The sequence below is a fragment of the Oratosquilla oratoria genome, chromosome 38 (assembly GCF_046742065.1).
Source record: "Oratosquilla oratoria isolate Oo_2021 chromosome 38, ASM4674206v1, whole genome shotgun sequence".
NCBI lineage: Eukaryota > Metazoa > Arthropoda > Malacostraca > Stomatopoda > Squillidae > Oratosquilla > Oratosquilla oratoria.
In genome coordinates, this window is record NC_134814.1 from 1682841 (window position 1) to 1701896 (window position 19056).

Here is a 19056-nt window from a genome sequence, read left to right on the forward strand (position 1 = left end):
CATTTTCCTCTTTCCAAAACCACATAATTCACAGAACCAAGGAAACTGAAAAGTCAAGAACTGGGAAAGAACATGAAAAAAAGTACAGTGAGACCTCTAATTAACGGACGTTAATTAGCTCTGTTTGCGATGTTTTCGCTGTGTTTTCGGTGTTTTTGGTGCTGTCGTTTAGTGCGTGCAATCACTATGCCACCCAAAAACCACTCCAAAACACCGAAAACACCACAAACACAGCTAATTAACGTCCATTAATGAGAGGTCTCACTGTATTAAACATATTCACCTCGGATCTGCTGCAGTCTCTGTCGAGACAGCCAGACACCACCCTACGGCAGTGAGCTCAGAGCTCATTATTTGCCGATCTCTGGGTAGGTCTGAGACTACTCACACACCACACACCGGGACAGCAAGGTCACAACTCCTTGACTAACGTCCCGTACCTACTCACTGCTAGGTGAACAGGGGTTACTGTATGTTAAAATCCGAAAATATTTTCCTCTTACCTTTGGGAGGTGTTAAACTTGGTTTCTGTACATACACGTGCACCGAAGCTGTTGACGATTGACCTGCAGCATCTTTAACCCTTAGCGTGAACTGGTAATGCCCTTCAACCATGTTACTCAAGTGAAGGAATGCTGTGCGAGTGTCCTGCAACATTCAAGTATCTCTTTAGATCACTGGTTCTTAACCATTTTCGGTGCCCATACCCCTTGATTATCTCTCTCTCTCTCTCTCTCTCTCTCTCTCTCTCTCTCTCTCTCTCTCTCTCTCTCAAAAAAAAAAAAAAAAAAAAAAAAAAAAAAAATACCCCCCATCTAATATAAATACAATGCAAACACATGAAAAGGATTAGTGATAAAAACCTTGCTGAGAAATGATTATATATAATTAGTTACTGAACAAAGGTACATACATATATATACCAAGGCTTTTTCCCCCTTACAAGGGAGGTAGCCAAAAAGAAAGAGGCATAAAATCATTCCCACCCATTCCATCCCTAAATACACTCCACTCCCCTCCACCCTCCCTCCCATCTTAGCACCTCCTGGATGACAGGTCATCCCTGCACCTTGTCCACTGTCCTGGGTCAGAGGCAGTGTCGCAAGGCACAGCACATCCACAGCAAGGCCACTTCATTAAATCGGCGACCCCCCACTCTGTCCCCCCATGCATAAAAGGAGAAGATGGGGAGAAATCCCTTTGGGCTGCGTCAAATTTTGCTCACACGTACTACCTCCACCTCATGCATCACATCATCCATATACAACCATTCTCCATTCACCCCTGTCTTCTGTCCTCTCCCGTCTTCCCCAAAGCCCCCTTCACCCCACCCATCCACCTCATACTAGGATGTCCCCTCATGTTCACTCCCTCCACATCTGCCTTCCATACCTCTTTTACCAGTCTTTCTTCACTCATTCTCTCCATGTGTCCAAACCATCCAAATAGTCTTTCATCAACCCTATCTCCCAACTCCCTTTCCACCCCAGTTTTCCTCCTCATTTCTCACTCTATCTAGCCTAGTAACCCCCATCATACTTCTCAGACACCTCATCTCAAACACATTCAAACTCCTTCTCTCTTCCTCTCTCATGTTCCATGTTTCTGCCCCATACAGTGCTGTTGGCACAATCACTCCTTCATACAGTCTCCTCTTAGCATACATTCCCAAATGTCTATTCCTCATTACACTTTTTAACCCACCAAGGCATTTACTCGCTTCTCTCAATCTACATTCTACCTCTACCCCGACTCCTCCCTTTCCTGCCACATTTGCACCCAAGTATCTAAAACTATCCACTTCCTCCAGTCTCTCACCCTTGATGCTCACTTCCAGCCTGAATTTGAAAATTGGAGAATAGGACACAAGACCCAACGAGTATTGTTCCATTCCTGTATACTACAATTAGGTCAATACACAACCTCATGGGCTCAGTAGTGCTTTGGCACATTTGCCACAATCATTTTGACTGGTGAACAGTTCAGTTTAAGAACAGAGTCACGGAACAGATCAAGTTCATTTTCCAAGGTTCCACTGTGCTTGCAACTAGTGATAACATACCTGCATGTCAACAGCTTGTCCTGAATCTTCTGGTCCTTTAGTCCACTCCCATTCAACTATGCCATGGTCATCTGTACTTGCATTTCCACATAATACAATCTCTTTCTGTGGATTTAATAAAGGAAAGGAAAAACAAAATTACAGCAAATATCATGAAGAGTGATACATAAGTATGTCATTTCTAAAACTAATATTAAGTAAAAGTTCCTCCACATAAATTTTGAGCATTTCTGAAAAAATAACTTTAAATTCTTAAAGATGAATCTCTTAACCTATGTATAATAAAATATGTCAGTTTACAGCACCAAAGGACATGAAATATACACTGTATAACAACAATCAGTTTACAAAAGAATCCCATTATTTCTCAATTATTCTCACTTTATAGCAGGGACAACTCAAACTAACCAATAACTGAATCATCGTTTCCCTAAGTTTAACAAAATTGCTCAGCATTCAATTGAACAAAAGCATAATTTATCCGTGAAAACATATAGAAAAAAAAAAGTGAGAATGTTCTCTGTGTATCTTTTCATAAAGGGCAGACATCTGTTTAATTATCATCGTGCTGTCCATTTTCAAAGCCCATCAATACACTCACTTCTAACCAAAGGTGTAGTATAACTTTATGGGACAAGGGTGCTAGAGTTTGGAGTTTGAGGGAAATGGAGGATGACCCATTTGTTTACAGATAGCACTGTACTTGTAGCTAAGTCTGAGAAGAGATTGAAGCAGTAAAGTTATACAGATCCAGTTGATTTTGGGCACAGTCAGACGACCAAGTGTTAGTTCCTTGGGGCTTCATCTCTGAATGGATTTAACCCCTTCCATACGGTGCTGCATACGTAGGCGGCATGAGGAGCAAGTGGATACGCGAGGCTGCCATATCGGCGTCTTGATTATATTTATTGTAGTTGCCCCCTCCATAATGACATACTCTCTAAACTGTCTGTAATCACATTTTCTATGGTTATCAAAATTCACGGGTGAAAGAGAGAACGATCAATATAAGCGGTGACTATATTTTATGATGCGAGTATTATTACGACACGTCGTACGGCTGGCATCGGCTGCTGCCCGCGAGATTTAAGGCCCGTACTGAAGAGGTTAAGGAACTTGACAGAGTCTGAAGATGGACAGGAGGAAGATGATTCTCTTAGACATCCTTTCTACTGGACTACATCGTGCAGGTATGTCACTGGTCTCTTAAGTAATAGTTCAACTGAGGCATCCAGAAACAGAAGGGCATCCCCGCCACTTTTACTAGTTTGGAATTAAGCACAGATCGTGAAAGGTGTAAATCTCTATTATATGTATTCGTGTTTAACCCAAAACCAGTAAAAGTAGTGGGAATGCCCTTGTTTCTGAATACCTCAACTATGAAATGCATCAAGTAAAATGGACTTGGTTTTACTATGTGTATATCTATATTATAATATTGATTACATTAAGGTTAAGCTATCCCTCTTTTCTACTTATAATAAAAGGTGATGAGTACACAGCTCAGAGTCTAATTATAGTGGAAGCCTACTTTGGCTCCACTATAAACAAAGCAATCACAACAACAATCACCAATGACATTATAAAAACAACATAGAACCTTTGCAGTAGAGAACCTAATCCTACAAAGGCTCCTGAATTCTACATGATGTAAACAATAAAAAAGTTACATTAAATAATTAAATACGGTGATGCCTACGTAGGCGTCATGAGGAGCAAGTGGGTACGCGATGATGCCGACGTCGGCGTCTTGATTATATTTATTGTAGTCGTACCTACGTAACCTCCATTCTCTCTAAACTGGCTTCATCATATTTTCTATGGTTATCAAAATTCACGAGTGAAAGAGAACAAACGATTGAGCACTGACTTTATTTTTTATAATGCGATTATTATGACGCAACATCGCACGTTGGGCAGCTAATGCTGCCAGACGTGCGATGTGCCCCGGAGTGAAGAGGTTAAATAACTAAATACCAATATATCACACTACTGCCCTTTTTAAATCTCTTCTTTACCTCATCCATAACCCCATTGTTTTGGCATATTCTCCTTAACCACTTCAATACGGGACTTAAATCTCGCGGGCAGCAGCCAATGCCAGCCGTATGACGTATCGTAATAATGTTCGCATCATAAAATATAGTCACCGCATATATCAATCGTTCTCTCTTTCACCAGCGAATTTTGAAAACCACAGAGAATGGGATTCAGGGCGCATTTGGGAGAATGTAAAAACACAGGGACGACTACAATCAATATAATCAACACGCCGATATGGTAGCGTCGCGAAATCCACTTGCTCCTCATGACGCCTACGTGTGCGGCACTGTATGGAAGGGGTTTAAGTACTGAAATGTTGGTTATCACTGAAAAAATACTAATACAGTGAGACCTCTCATTAACCTCTTCACTCCGGTTCAAAATCTCGCGGGCAGCATTAGCTGTCAGACGTACGATGTGTCGTAATAATACTCGCATCATAAAATATAGTCACCGCTTATATCGATCGTTCTCTCTTTCACCCGTGAATTTTGATAACAATAGAAAATGTGATGAAGACAGTTTAGAGAGTATGTCATTACGCAGGGGCAACTACAATAAATATAATCAAGACGCCGATATGGCAGCCTCGCGTATCCACTTGCTCCTCATGCCACCTACGTATGCGGCACCGTATGGAAGGGGTTAACGGACGTTAATTAGTTCTGTTTGCGGTGTTTTCGCTGTGTTTTCAGTGTTTTTGGTGCTGTTGTTTAGTGCGTGCAATCACTATGCCACCCAAAAACCACTCCAAAACACCGAAAACACAGCGAAAACACTGCAATCACAGCTAATTAACGTCCATTAATGAGAGATCTCACTGTACTAACATTAATACAAACTTAATGCTGGTGACCTCAAAATACACGTGAAGCTTAATATGAAGATACTCCAATCAAATGACAAGATATGGAATAAACTACACATTCATAGAAGTCCATTAATAGCATATGACTCATCCCTTCAACTAACCTTGGGCAAGTATATGATCTGGTCTCCACCTGCATTGGCAGTTGGAGGGTAGTCTGGTTCCTTGATGACAGTGATTTGGGCTGTTGCTGAATCTTCTAAACCTTCTTTGTCCTGCACCCTCAACCTTAGGGCAAAGAAAGAATTTCTTTTTTCAAAAACTAATAACTACCAACCAACAACAACAAACTGCTAACAAATGCTTAATAATGTATATTCTTGTATGTATGAACATTTCTGTTGACATTTTACAACAGGCAAATGTACAAAATGAATTATGCCACTATGATCCCATGTGTGTTGTAGAGGACAACTAAATGAGAGGATTAGGATACCTAACTTTCATAACTTTCTCCATAAAAAAAAATCAAGAAATAAGAGGGTCTGGGAGGTCTTCAACCAAAACCCTAGTATCTACATACATATACAAAGGCTTTTTCCCCCTTACAAAGGAGGTAGCCAAAAAGGAAAAGGCATAAAATCACTCCCACCCATTCCATCCCTGAATACACTCCACACCCCTCCACCCTCCCTCTTATCTTAGCACCCCTAGTATCTACATCATTAAATGTGTGGATGTGGTACAGATGAGAATAAAAGGAAAGGGACTTATAGTATGATTGTGATAAGATGGATATATTAGTGTTGAGTGAAACTAAACTGAAAGGGAATGGTGAGTGAGTTTGAGCATGTGGTGGGCTGGGTGTTGGGAGTAATAAGGAGAGGCATTGCTGGTAAGTGCATGATGGAGTTTTTTTCAAAGATAGGGTGGGCAAAAGTGAAATTGGGATGGGGGCTATTGGTTTTGGTTAATGCATACAGTCTTGGTAGTGAGGAAATTTAGGGGAGGGAAAGCTTTTTAGATTTATCTCATTATCTGTCCCCTGTACCTCACAACATATCCATACAAAAACACAAATTGTACATACTCAGATAAAAAAACAAGTACTCTTTGACAGACCTCAATATTCCACACTTCACCAGTCTGCACCAGACATCAACCCAACAGAAAATTGACTCCCAAGACAAGTTAAAACAACACTGGCATGGCTGTACCCAAGCAATCACACAATATTAAAACAGTTCCAATGCAGAATTGGCCTGGCAAGATTCCAATTGCCCCAGATCCAATCACTATGCTGAAGACACTAAGCACCTCCAACTACATGTAACCACTCTTGCCCTATTTATACAACACAAAGTCTCTTCTCTGAGCGACTTACAGGACAGGCTAGAGGTTGTTGCTGGTTACCTGAGAGACATGGGTTTCCTGCAAGAGACCTTGGACAACAGACTGACTGGTATCACTTACCCAGACTATATCTATTATAAAGCAATGTCCTCATCTTGACTATTACGATAATCTAATCTTCAATCCATTTTCTTTTTGGATTAATAAAAACATTACACAATTACATACATACATACATATATATGATGACGATATGGTTTAACATCACACACACTCCCCCCTATCGGGAGGCTAGGATGGTGCCCCTCACAGAGGGCTTTGTAGCAAGGAATCTAATGAACCATGCCCTTGGTTCAACTTCGCCGGTGGCAGGATTTGAACTGCCCTCACCTCAACCTTCGCCACAAGTAACGACACCCTAACCTGCTCAGCCAGTGAGCTTCCTTACATATATATATACCAAGGGCTTTTTTCCCTTACCAGGGAGGTACCCAAAGTCAAGAGGTATAATTCCACTCCCACCCATTTCATCCCCACATCTCCACTCCCGTTCACCACCCCTCCCTCCCTCCCTCTTCTCTTGGCTTCTGATAGATAACAGGTCATCCCTGCATCTTGCCCATTGCCCTGGGCCAGGAGCAATGCAGCAAAATCACATCATTTAATCGGCAACCCCCATCTCTGTCCCCTCATGCAGAAAATGAGAAGACAGAGAGAAATCCCTTCTGGCTACGTAAAAATATCATTGCCACATAATCACTCCCTAACCTTCCCCATCCCCCACCCATAATTATGGCCAATGAAATTACCACTTACTCCTATCAAAACAACCACTGATTTTACCAATTCCATCTCCGATACTTACATTATGGTGAAATTCCCAGGAACTAAATCTGTTAGCTGTAGTGTTGAACCCGTTTGGTCTGTAAGCTTGTAACCAAGTGGGCCTGTAACAATTTCCCAGTGATATTCTGTGACTGCATCATCATCTGAGCTACCAGAACCATCCAAAATCACTCCAGAGTTTGGCAACTTGACACTCTGGGTGGCAGGTTCTATCATGGCTACTGGACCTTTGTTGATATGAACAGCTGAAAAAATGAGAAACAAATGTTAACATCTTTTTAAAAAGTTGTTGTTCTTCAGAGTTTTGTAATATAATACTAAGACCTATTAAACCATACATACATATACCAAAGGCTTTTTCCCCCTTACAAGGGAGGTAGCCAAAAAACAAAGGCATAAAATCCACTCCCACCAATTCCATCCCCACATACTCCACTCCCACCAATTCCATCCCCACATACTCCACTCCCATCCACCCACCTCCCTCCCTCTTATCCCAGCTCCTCCTGGATGACGGGTCATCCCTGCATCTTGCCCACAAATCTTAATATCTTAGAAAGAATTTGTTGTTCTTCAGTTAATTGTAGTATAACACAATCCGATTTAATGAAGCAGCCTTGCTGTGGATGTGCTGTGACTTGCGACACTGCCTCTAACCCAGGGCAGTGGACAAGGTGCAGGGATGACCCATCATCCAGGAGGTGCTAAGATGGGAGGGAGGGTGGAGGGGAGTGGAGTGTATTTAGGGATGGAATGGGTGGGAATGATTTTATGCCTTTTTCTTTTTGGCTACCTCCCTTGTAAGGGGGAAAAAGCCTTGGTATATGTATGTATAACACTAAGACCTATTAAATCAGGCACCAAATGCAAAAATATCTTTGAAAACTTACGTGGCAAGACGGTAATGTTCCCGACAGCTTCTCCATATGCACCCACTGCTTGAACAGTAACTTTAAATACATACACTCCTTCAACCAGATTGGACAAGGTGACTGTTTGACTATATGCATCACTAATAGTTGCTTTATCGCCATCCTTTGGTGTGCTTAGTGAAATCCAGTGGTACTTAAAATCCACATCTGAAAATCACCATATCAGTTAGTTTTGTAATTTATCTTTCATTTACTTACCTCTTAATGCAAATAGATTGTATCTACAGAGGAACTACATCCAACTACGAGGGAAACCTCTGACCAAGTGTGCCCACTCTTTACACTTGTATTCTAAACTTGTAGCTGCTATATATTGCACAGTACAAGATATTCGTATCAAACTAATGACATAAAAATGCTCATAGAAAATTACATATATATATATATATATATTTCTTACCCCCAATGGCATAGGCTGCTAATGGCACAGGACTGTCAATTGTATTTAGACCTTTTTGCAAGTGGACTGTCTTGTTGTTGATCTTCACTATCAGCTTCTCAATCGGTGATTCAGTTGGAGATGTGGTAGTTGACAATGTTGAAGAGTTTGTGTATGAATTTGATGAGGAAGCATTCGTTAAAGCTGAAGTCGATGTGTTCGTTAAAACATTTCGAACTGTTGTTGTTTCTAGCAAACTTGCTGCTTCAACGAGTTTAATTTCTTCACATTTTGAATTTTCATCAAACTGAAAACCCTCCTTACACTGACATTGACCATCCCTCCTCTTGTCATTATAAGTAACACATTCTTCATTTTCACCACAATTTCCTGGAATACCATATTCACAATACCTCCCATGGGCTTTTGTAGAGCTATGCACCAATGCATCAGATGATTTGCTTTCCATGTGAGTGATATTGTTTCTGAAATTCAAAAGAGATTCAATTAACCAAAGAACAAGTGCATCAACATTATCTTATATATGTATATATATATACGAGTATATATGTATATAAGAGATTCAATTAACCAAATAACAAGTGCATCAACATTATCTTATATATATATATATATATATATATATATATATATGAGTATATATGTATATAAGAGATTCAATTAACCAAATAACAAGTGCATCAACATTATCTTATATATATATATATATTATATATATATATATATATATATATATATATATATATTATATATATATATATATATATATATATATATACATATACACACACACACAAACACCAAAGTTGTTTTCCTCTTCACTTTCTTTTCATTCCACCCAGATATCTATTCATTTTCTTTACTAACTCACCTCAGGAAATACCCATCTACAGTGAAAATACCAGATGACATTTTCTTTATGACTAATTCCTGATAATTCTATTCAAGTTAGAAAAGGGCCTATTAAAGAGGCTAAATGGATGGTACGAATTCATCTTCCTTTACAATTACTTGCCAACAAGATTAGAAGAACTCAAAGTCAAATCAACATTCTCACCTTATTTTGCGATCCTTGAGCCACTCTGCATCCATACTCGTCCCAACTTCTCGCACCACTACCATCTTTGCCAGAGTACTGTTTGTCCTTGTACAAGATGCAGAATCTTTGCACACCAAATTGATGCAGTTTTCATCGTGAAGAATGGCAATGTTACAAATTTCATTCTTGCAGCAATTTTCAACACACGATTCTAAATCCTTTGCTCCTTCAACTACCTCATATTCACCTGAATGAATAATAAAAAATTATCAATTTGTTTTTATTTACCCATTCAGCTATTTATATATCACACACAGTACCATCATGATTAAAAATATGTTAATCTTGAAATCCTGAACTTTGCAAAAGTCATTTCATACTATGAAAAATAGGAATAGTGGAGATTTAACCACTTCGGTACAATGATGCCTATACAGACGCTCCTCAACTTACGTTTTAGTTAGGTTCCGAACGGCCGAACGTAACGTGAAAATGAACGTAAGCTGTTACTGTACTATACATCTATAAATTCTATTACCATATCTTATAAAACATCCCTAAATCATTAATTATAAACATAACATTGTAAATTAATAACAATAATTTCAAATAAATTAAATTCAAGCAACATAAATTGAGATGGTGGAGAAGGAGTGGGAGGAGGAGGAGGAGGAGGAGGCAAGGCACGTTCAGTCTGTCGTCTGTGCCATGTAAACAATGGACGCAGTGTCATGCGTAAGTATCGTTTGAACTACGGAGAGCTAAACTAAAAAATTCACTCAAAAAAAAAAAAAAAAAAAATTTAGTCAGTTCAAACGTAAAATCGAAAAAATGTAAAACGAATGAACGTAAGTAGAGGAGCGTCTGTATAGGCGTCATGAGACGTGAGTGGGTTCACGAGGATGCCAGCGTCAGCATCTTGATTATATACATTTTTTGTAGTCGTACATGAGTTACCCCCACATTCTGTGTGCTGGTTTGATCATGTTTTCTGTATTCATTATTACTCAGAGTGAAAGAGAACGAGTAATACAGCTGTGACTTTATATTTCATAATGCAAGTAGTGTGATGCACCATACATATGGCAGCCAATGTTGCACATGAGAATTTGACTTGTACTGAAGTGGTTAATATATTTGAGCCTTAAAAAAGTTTTTGATATGGTCCCACACATCAATCAATCCACTGTAGCAGAGTCACTACTCCAAGCAGATCCATAAGTCACTCAACGGAGAAATACTGTGTTGTTGTCTCGGGATTGTTAGCGTGGGGCGGTGTAGGATGAGGTGTTCAGTGTTTACTGGTGTAGTGGTTGCATCTAAGGCAGATTAATTAAGTTGCCAGACCTATTCTGTGTTGGTACTGTCTTAGAGCTGGATGGTGTCCTGAACACACAGATGCTACTGTAGTTCTTGCTTCTCTTGGGAGGGATTTTTTCCTGTCAGGGTGATGTCTGGAGGGGCTTTGCACACTTAATAACTCCTCCTTGAATCATACTCATTCTTCCTCTACTCCTGTTTCTCATTTATCCTCCACTACATTCCACGCCCCTCTCATCTCCACCTGGTATCTTTTCTCATTTTTCTTCTCATTCAATTTACTTACCTTCAGCACCTCCCTGGCTCTCTCCTTTTTCTTCATTCTCCATTTACCCCTTACTTTCAATTTATATTCCACCCGATAATGATCTGATAATCCATTGCCTTCTCCATGGAATAACTTTATATCCAGAAATCTTTCAATCTTTCTTTTGGACACCACTACATAGTCCTTTAATGCCTTCTCAACTACCTTTGCATCAACCACTTTGGCCTTTGGATACTTATGTTTATATTTTTTTCTTAAACACTGCTACCATCATTTTCCCTTCAGTATATATCTCCAACATCTTCTCCTTTACATCTTCCTTCCTGCTACTTCCTTTGACTCCATCTATCTGTTCATCTCTTCTTCTACCATTAAGACCCCCCTCCAATACCACTACATTAATATTACTCCCAAAACTCTTTAAATGTTCATCTAGATAAATCCAAAACAGTTCCCCTTCCTCCTCACCAGGGTTATATCCAATCACAAATCCCCATATTACCCATCCTATTCTTATCTTCAGCCATGCTATCCTCTGCACTCCACCATTTACATACCCATCTCATCACTTAATAACACTTTTATTGCTATTTGATTGCACAAAAAAAGGCATAAAATAATTTTATTTTGTTGGAAAAACATAAAATTCATAACTATTTCATGACTTTCGATAATTCCTTAAGAATGTAAGGGCTTTTCAATACTGGAATTTTACAATACAAAAACTCAAGACTTTTTAGGTCTATAAGGACCGGTATGAACCCTATTCCCCTACATGAATGAAATCACAAAGTGGCAGCCAAAATAGAAGTTGTAAGTTACTTTCTGCAGTGAAAGAGTTACAAGGTGGACACCCAACTGAAAAGGTATTAAGACATGCTTACCTGCATCCTTTGCACCAGATGGCAAGGAGTTTTCGTACACATTCGTATCAAGAGTCGGACACAAACTTGACTTCAAAAGCTCCATGGGCGGTAAAGAGAGTTTGGCCCCATGAATCTTTACCACGAGGAGGCTCATCAAACCACAATAATATAAAAGATGAACCCAATCCATTTTGCCTATCACTTGCTCATCACTCCTGTAAGATTATTTGTATTAATCCCTGAAAAATATTAAGATCTTTTTTCATAATGCATATATCAAGGGCCTCTTAAAGGTAGCCTTTTTCATAAAATTCTAAATTTCACAAACTCCATAGCTGCGAGACAAGACATACTAACAAACCAAAGGCCTTTTCACTCTTGTATGGGAGTAGGCCAAGTCTAATCACACGCTCACTCCATAAACATTGAAATTCATTTAATGCCTTTTCCATTGTATTCATGTACACCATTTCAGCATCTCATGGATGCAGGGTCATCCCTAACTCCTGCCATACTGCTCAAGTCAAAAAGACAATACACCAAGTCACAGCACTTTCACAGCAGGGCTGATATCTAATGTCCTTCAGTTCACAAATTAAAGACCTTACAGTAAAGGCTAATAAGAAACTAAAGATACTAAGATCAGTAGCACAAACAGACTTTGACCAGTGGGAACAGTAACCACATTATACAAGCACCTCATAAGAACTGCACTCAACAATGCCTTCACAACATGGTTCCCTGCAATCAATAAAACCGAGAGCACCCTACAAACTAAACAATATTACTTGGGTATATACAGTATATATATATATATATCTAGGAGGTGCTAAGATGGGAGGGAGGGTGGAGGGGTGTGGAGTGTTTTTGGGGATGGAATGGGTGGGAATGATTTTATGCCTTGTCCTTTTTGGCTACCTCCCTGGTAAGGGGGAAAAAGCCTTGGTATATGTATGTATGTATGTATATACAGTATACACCAACAGAATATTACTCAAAATTTTACAACAACCAGCCATTCCAGTCACTCTAAATTTCCCTTAGATTAAATTACTTTCTTCTGAGCAGTGATAACTAACCTGTAACATCCCTTGATGTATTGGGGGAACAGAATCACTGAACACTTTGAGTCTTTCCTGAAGCTTTGATTTCATATCTGAATGTACAGCACATTTATCTCTGGACTGCCACAATCAATTGACCTGAAAAGACAAATGTCTCATTGAGTTACAGCACTGATTAATATGTATTAATTTCATTTTGTACATCAGTGAGCTGGCAGTTTGTACAGCTCATGCTAAAAAGCTATGGTTGCAGTGCTAGTTATTTTCTATTTCACTGGGCAAAGTGTGGTGATCATAAGTGCTAGATTCTAATTTATCTGTCAACAAACCAAGAGATTTTTCCCCCTTATAAGGGAGGTAGCCAAGTCAAATGCACATACCAATTCCCACTCCCATCCACCAGCCTTGTTTCCTTTTCATCTTCACTCCGCATAAATGAAGGGTCATCCCTGACTCCTGACCATCACCTGGGTCAGAGGCAATGCAGCAAGACACAGTATATCCACAATGAGGCTGCTTCATTTAATGGTGACCCCCTCCCTCTCAGTCCCCTCATGTGGAAAATAGATAAGATGGGGAGAAATCCCTTTGGAATTCTAATAGTCACAATATATTCCTCTGAATTCATTTCATGGGTTGCTGGAGCTTATGTAAAGACTGAGCAGCATGCACAATTGCATAATCAATAGTCACTCATGACTGCATATACAGCAGCAAGCATTATCAACAGACATACTTTTCTGCGATCCCATAATTAATTTGTATTGGTGTTCAATTGTATATATAATCAGGAGATTTAATAAGTTAGTTCTTGTATTCCAATTTTCCCTACTATATGTACACTTAACCCTATATTTGCTGTACTAAATGGTGAGGGGATCCAGTCAGAGAGCTCCAGTCTGGCCCTGTCCAGACCACATACCATATCACTGATTCATAGCATATTATATCTAGATTAGGCACATATTTTCTGATAAATATCCTGATAATCTAGATCTCATCATCTAGTGCAACACTCATGGTCTACATCTAGGAAATTGGGTCACACCTAGAAGATATGAATGCCAGATTTCTTTGGAGTTGCTTAACTGGTTTGGACACATACACAGAAAATGGAAATGAGAGACAAATGTCCAAGAAATCTGAAACCCAGCAAAAAGGAATTCAGAAAATCAAGGATTGATTGTACCAAGGAAAAGATTATTTTCATTTTTGTCACCCAGTTCAATGATACTATATTTAGAAATATGCTCTATAGTCTGAGACAGTTATGGAATACCATGCCTGCTGAGGTGGCCACTTGAGGTAAATTGGAGGATTTTAAGTGCAAACTAGATATTCATCTTGGTGATAAGTTATAAGAATATGTGACTTGATTTGATGATTTGGAAATTACAATTACATTTTTGATGCTGCAATGATGCACTTTCCAGCACTTACTACCCCAGTATATTGTGACTAATTTTACATTTAATTGGGAGCTGGTGCATCAACAGACCCTGGCTTCCTTGCTGTGCACATTGGTTCATGTGGGGGCAGGAAGCCCATCAGGTAAGTGAATCAGGCAAGAAACCAATGTGTAGAACCTGTAAGTAGACAACTGCCCAGGATGTAACACTTCACCCCATACTATTCAACACATAATGGAAGGCTGGATTAAACACAATCACACATGCAAATAACACAACATATTCCTTATAAAGGATTTGTGGAAAACCCCCATTACAGCCATGGCATTCCTTTGGGAGACGGGACTACTCGGACAGAAAGTCTAGGGAATGACAACGACAAAAACAACAACCTGCAAGCAGCAGTCTGACAATAGGTATCTTGGAGAGAATCCTTTCCTTGCCACCTCATCATCAAAACACATCAATAACCTCACCTCTAAGAGGTGCCCAGAGCATTAGAAGTAGATATTCCACTATGGATAATTTGCAGACAATGAATCAATTGATCAAGAATGTGACAGAATATGATAAATCTTTAAATTCAACATTTATAGATTATGAAAATATCTTTGTCTCTGTGGAAGACATGGCAGTATCAGTTTCTATATACAAACAGGGTACAAACAAACTCATCATATGGGTTCTGAAGAATAAGCCCTGATGGGCTGAAACCTCAGTCTCCAAAAAGTACTCAATCAACTTCATTAGTATTTTCTCTTCCTTTTCATACAAGGAGAGCACACAAACAGCAAGTATTCTCTTCATTCTAAGCTGGTGACACAGAAACTGACCTGCATTAAAACAATACAAACAATGATTCAAAGTTTCTTCCCACAAAAATCTATGGAAGGCTCAAAGATCATTGCTAGCCACTATATGAGTGCAGGTTTACAGTTAGTGAAATTCAAGACAACAATAATCATCATTATCATCTTTAGATCTGGGAAATACCTTCATAGACCTTTGCTCAAATTTGAACATTAATGTAACATATACACTACACTAGAATTAAAAATTTTCTATATATTTCATATTAACTCTTAAGAAAACGGTTGAAGTTTTCAAGGATACATTATTACCAAAACATACATGAAGAATTCTAATTTATTATCCAGCTGTCTTTGTTTGCACTTGAGTTTCAAGGCCTGTTAGATTTCTAGGGTAAATTTTTTCTTAAATATTCCTAATCTAAGCTGTTCAACTCCTGGAGCACTTATGTTTTGAGGTTGCATACAACTATATCAATTTCATGATGTTATGATTAAGCCGACACACGATACATATCCCTACCAAATCATAAAGAAAAATACTAGTCCAGATTAGATATCTAAAAAAGAAAAAAAAAAAAATGTAGGCCTACACCATGAGGGACTCTGCACCCAGACCGTACACAGGCCTCAAACCCCGACGCCAAACTTTATCCTCAACCTAACCTAACCTAACCCATTGTAAGTCAATATTTTCAGCAAAACATGACAATGACAAACGTCAAAGTCACTCATATCTTTTAGTTCTAAGAGGCACATTTAAGAAATTAAGTTGTCTGGTTTGGCATTTATATATATATATATATATATATAATATATATATATATATATATATATATATATATATATATATATATATATATAATATATATATATATATATATATATATTCATAAGTACATTAACAATGCAATAACATTACACCAATAACTGATGATCTGATCAGTCTAGATCTTTCATTTCATATCTGCAGCCCTGTACTTTTGCAGCACTTTACAGCTGATGTTGAGGAAAATTTATTAAATTTCAAACATATTTTCCTTTCTTGGATCACGAGAATACGACATAACTTTTAAGAATGTCACTGTGTAGCGGTTCAAGTGATTTATCATTTTATCTGTTCCTACTGCTGATATGAAAACATGCACATAATTCAGCAAATGAACATAATTCAAGATTTTTCATTTCATGTCTTTATACTCGGCAAATTTCCTCAAATCTCCAAGGTATTTATGAAACAATGCACATTATGACCTACTCATGATTCACTGCAGTAGTGTTCTTGAGACTTTATCGACGTGTCTCGATTAGCTTTTATTTCTTCCACATACTCTTTTAACTGAATTTGTCACTAACCGTCACCCCACAGATTCTGTAAAAATGTCAAAGATAAAAGACGAAAGTCAAGAGCGATTTTGGACTTTAACCCAAAAATTATGCTAATGCACACGACTTCTCCACATGTCTGTTGATAAACAGTACAATAACAGCTGATTCACAATAACAATTTTGTATGGTGTATTTATCAAATTCAACTCATACAAATGAAAGCATGCATACTTTGCAATACCATTCCGTACATAAATGCATTATATTTAAATGTGTTGATAAACATTTTCAAAAATACGGCTAAGAAAAAGTGACATTGATTACTTGTGCTTATCAAGATGGGAAGACTTACTCTTGAACAGTAACTTTAGCAAATGGATCATAAATATGAGGCCTTTGGCAGTATAAAAGTATATGTTTGTACGGAGGAGCAATTTCAGTTTAATTTCAATGAAACTGATAGAATGTCTCCCTACTAAAGACATAATTTTAAATTAGTGCATAATTTGCATACCCTAATAGGCTAATAAAATATATCGTAGTTCACATAAATGCGAAACTTTTATCTTTAATTTTATATTCCCCAATAATTTGTACGATATTTCTGTCTATTATGTATTGACAGAATGGTATAACGATGACGAAATTCTGTAGGATGCAATTATGTAAAACAAGTGATACGATGCGTGCCACTTTAGGAATGCTATTATTTCTTGTCTAGTCTCATTGTTAAATAGATAATGCCTTGAACGCTGAATCAAATGCAGCTCATATTATATAGCGTCAGTGACTGTTCAATAGTACTGTGTGCTAGTCATGATTGGCAGCACATCTGTGCTTGCACATGCTGGGGTTCTGACAACGTCAGTGGTCACCAGCGCCACATAAACATTTGTTGCTATAGTAACGTCGATGTTTTTTAAGTTATTATTGTTATTATTACAGTAAATGGTGATTTTACAATACAGACGCAGATAATTACATTGGTTATGACAAGGTTGTAAATATACATGACACTGGTAACGACAAATATTAATATGTAATATCATGGTTATTCTGCAATGTCAACTGTGGATTTTGTGAAGAGCAAAACCCATTGAATCGGAATATTTGTAGCGAAAGGCCATGTTGTAACCAAATTAAGTAAAATATATAGGTTAAAACGTATTATTTCATGTGATTTCTTCGCTTATGCATTCATAGTTTCATTATCTGTCAGTGAAAAAAGTTGTTATCAACGCTCCCTGTCGTTATGAAATTTAGCTGAGTAAATTTCATCAAATACATACTTTGTTCAATTAATATACTTTGTACAAACCAAAAGCAAAATAAATTTCAATTGTGAAATACGTACATCCATGAGCCGTACCAAATATTTGTTTACTTTCTTATGAGTGAAACTGTCGTAGTTTGTACAGATTACTCTCAGATGTCCAGCTGTTTTCAGTTCGCGTTCAATGTACCATAAAATCCTTTACCTTGAATAGAGCCATCCAACATGATTATCTCCCTTTCTTTAACCCATTCTGTCAAAGAGCCACAATTCTGGGGGACAGATTTATCTGGCGCTAGGAAGAACAATATTTTAAATGTATTTGACTATCATCGGGTCGATGTGTCTCATATGGGTGTGTGCACGCACACGTACACACACACACACACACGCTCACACACACACACACACACACACACACACACACACATCATGGCGCTGTGGTTAGAGCTCTGGCCTGCCACTCACTACGGAGGTCCGGGTTCGATCCTCGCCCGGGGCTGAAATAATATCATATCGCAGCGCTGAGGGGTGTTACTCCAACTCTCTCGTGGGCGGGGAGTTGGGTGTGTGTGTGTGTGCAAGGTCATAGCATTACCCATAGATCGGACCTACGAGCTCTGAGCTCTCTTCCAGGAGGGAAATAGCTGTCGATCACGAGTCCAACACGTGATCCAAAGACCAAGTGAATACACACACACACACACACACCTAGCAGCGAGTAGGTACGGGACGTTAGTCAAGGAGTTGTGACCTTTCTGTCCGGGTGTGGTGTGTGAGTGGTCTCAGACCTACCCAGAGATCTGCTAATAATGAGCTCTGAGCTCACTGCCGTAGGGTGGTGTCTGGCTGTCTCGAAAAGAGGCTGCAGCAGATCCGAGGTGAATACACACACACACACACACTTTTGTCGGATGGACGGCGAGGATTAGAGTTCTGAAGAAAAAGTGAAATTTTCGTGGACCTCAACGCAAAGGAAGTACCTATTGTATTTACAGGGAAGGGGATAACTCGTGGTGTCGTGGGAAAGTGAGGAAAAAGGAGAAGGGGAGAGATTACTGAGGGAAATGAAAGGAAATGAGGAAGGGGAAGACTTGGTCCAAGAGGCCAGACGTCTTGTAAACAAATGGAGGACCGATGATTTTGGTGATGGGATTAACAAAAATGTAAAGATTAGAAGTATAGATAAGGGCAGCACAATGGAAGGTGAGGATAACAATTTCCAGGGATTTAAT

The 19056-nt window shown here is 38.7% G+C and overlaps 1 protein-coding gene across 7 annotated transcripts in view; it reads right to left on the reverse strand.

The window, feature by feature from the left end:
• Window positions 1-16696, reverse strand: part of LOC143019931 (dyslexia-associated protein KIAA0319-like protein) — a 42869-nt gene extending 26173 nt beyond the window's left edge. For 2 of the 7 annotated variants that reach the window (XR_012965863.1, XM_076175917.1), the window contains exons 1-10: window positions 16478-16609; window positions 13017-13139; window positions 11956-12152; window positions 9502-9730; window positions 8445-8908; window positions 8003-8191; window positions 7132-7357; window positions 5078-5201; window positions 2063-2167; window positions 504-648 (exon numbers count right to left, since the gene is read on the reverse strand). Coding sequence is in view for 6 of the 7 variants with exons in the window: in XM_076175917.1 (XP_076032032.1) it covers window positions 504-648; window positions 2063-2167; window positions 5078-5201; window positions 7132-7357; window positions 8003-8191; window positions 8445-8908; window positions 9502-9730; window positions 11956-12127 (1654 nt within the window). In the remaining variant the exon portion in view is untranslated. Of the gene's footprint in view, window positions 1-503; window positions 649-2062; window positions 2168-5077; window positions 5202-7131; window positions 7358-8002; window positions 8192-8444; window positions 8909-9501; window positions 9731-11955; window positions 12177-13016; window positions 13140-16141; window positions 16164-16477 lie in introns of those variants that run through there. The other 5 variants (XM_076175918.1, XM_076175922.1, XM_076175920.1 and 2 more) reach the window with 5 other exon arrangements.
• Between the last annotated feature and the right edge of the window lie 2360 nt (window positions 16697-19056).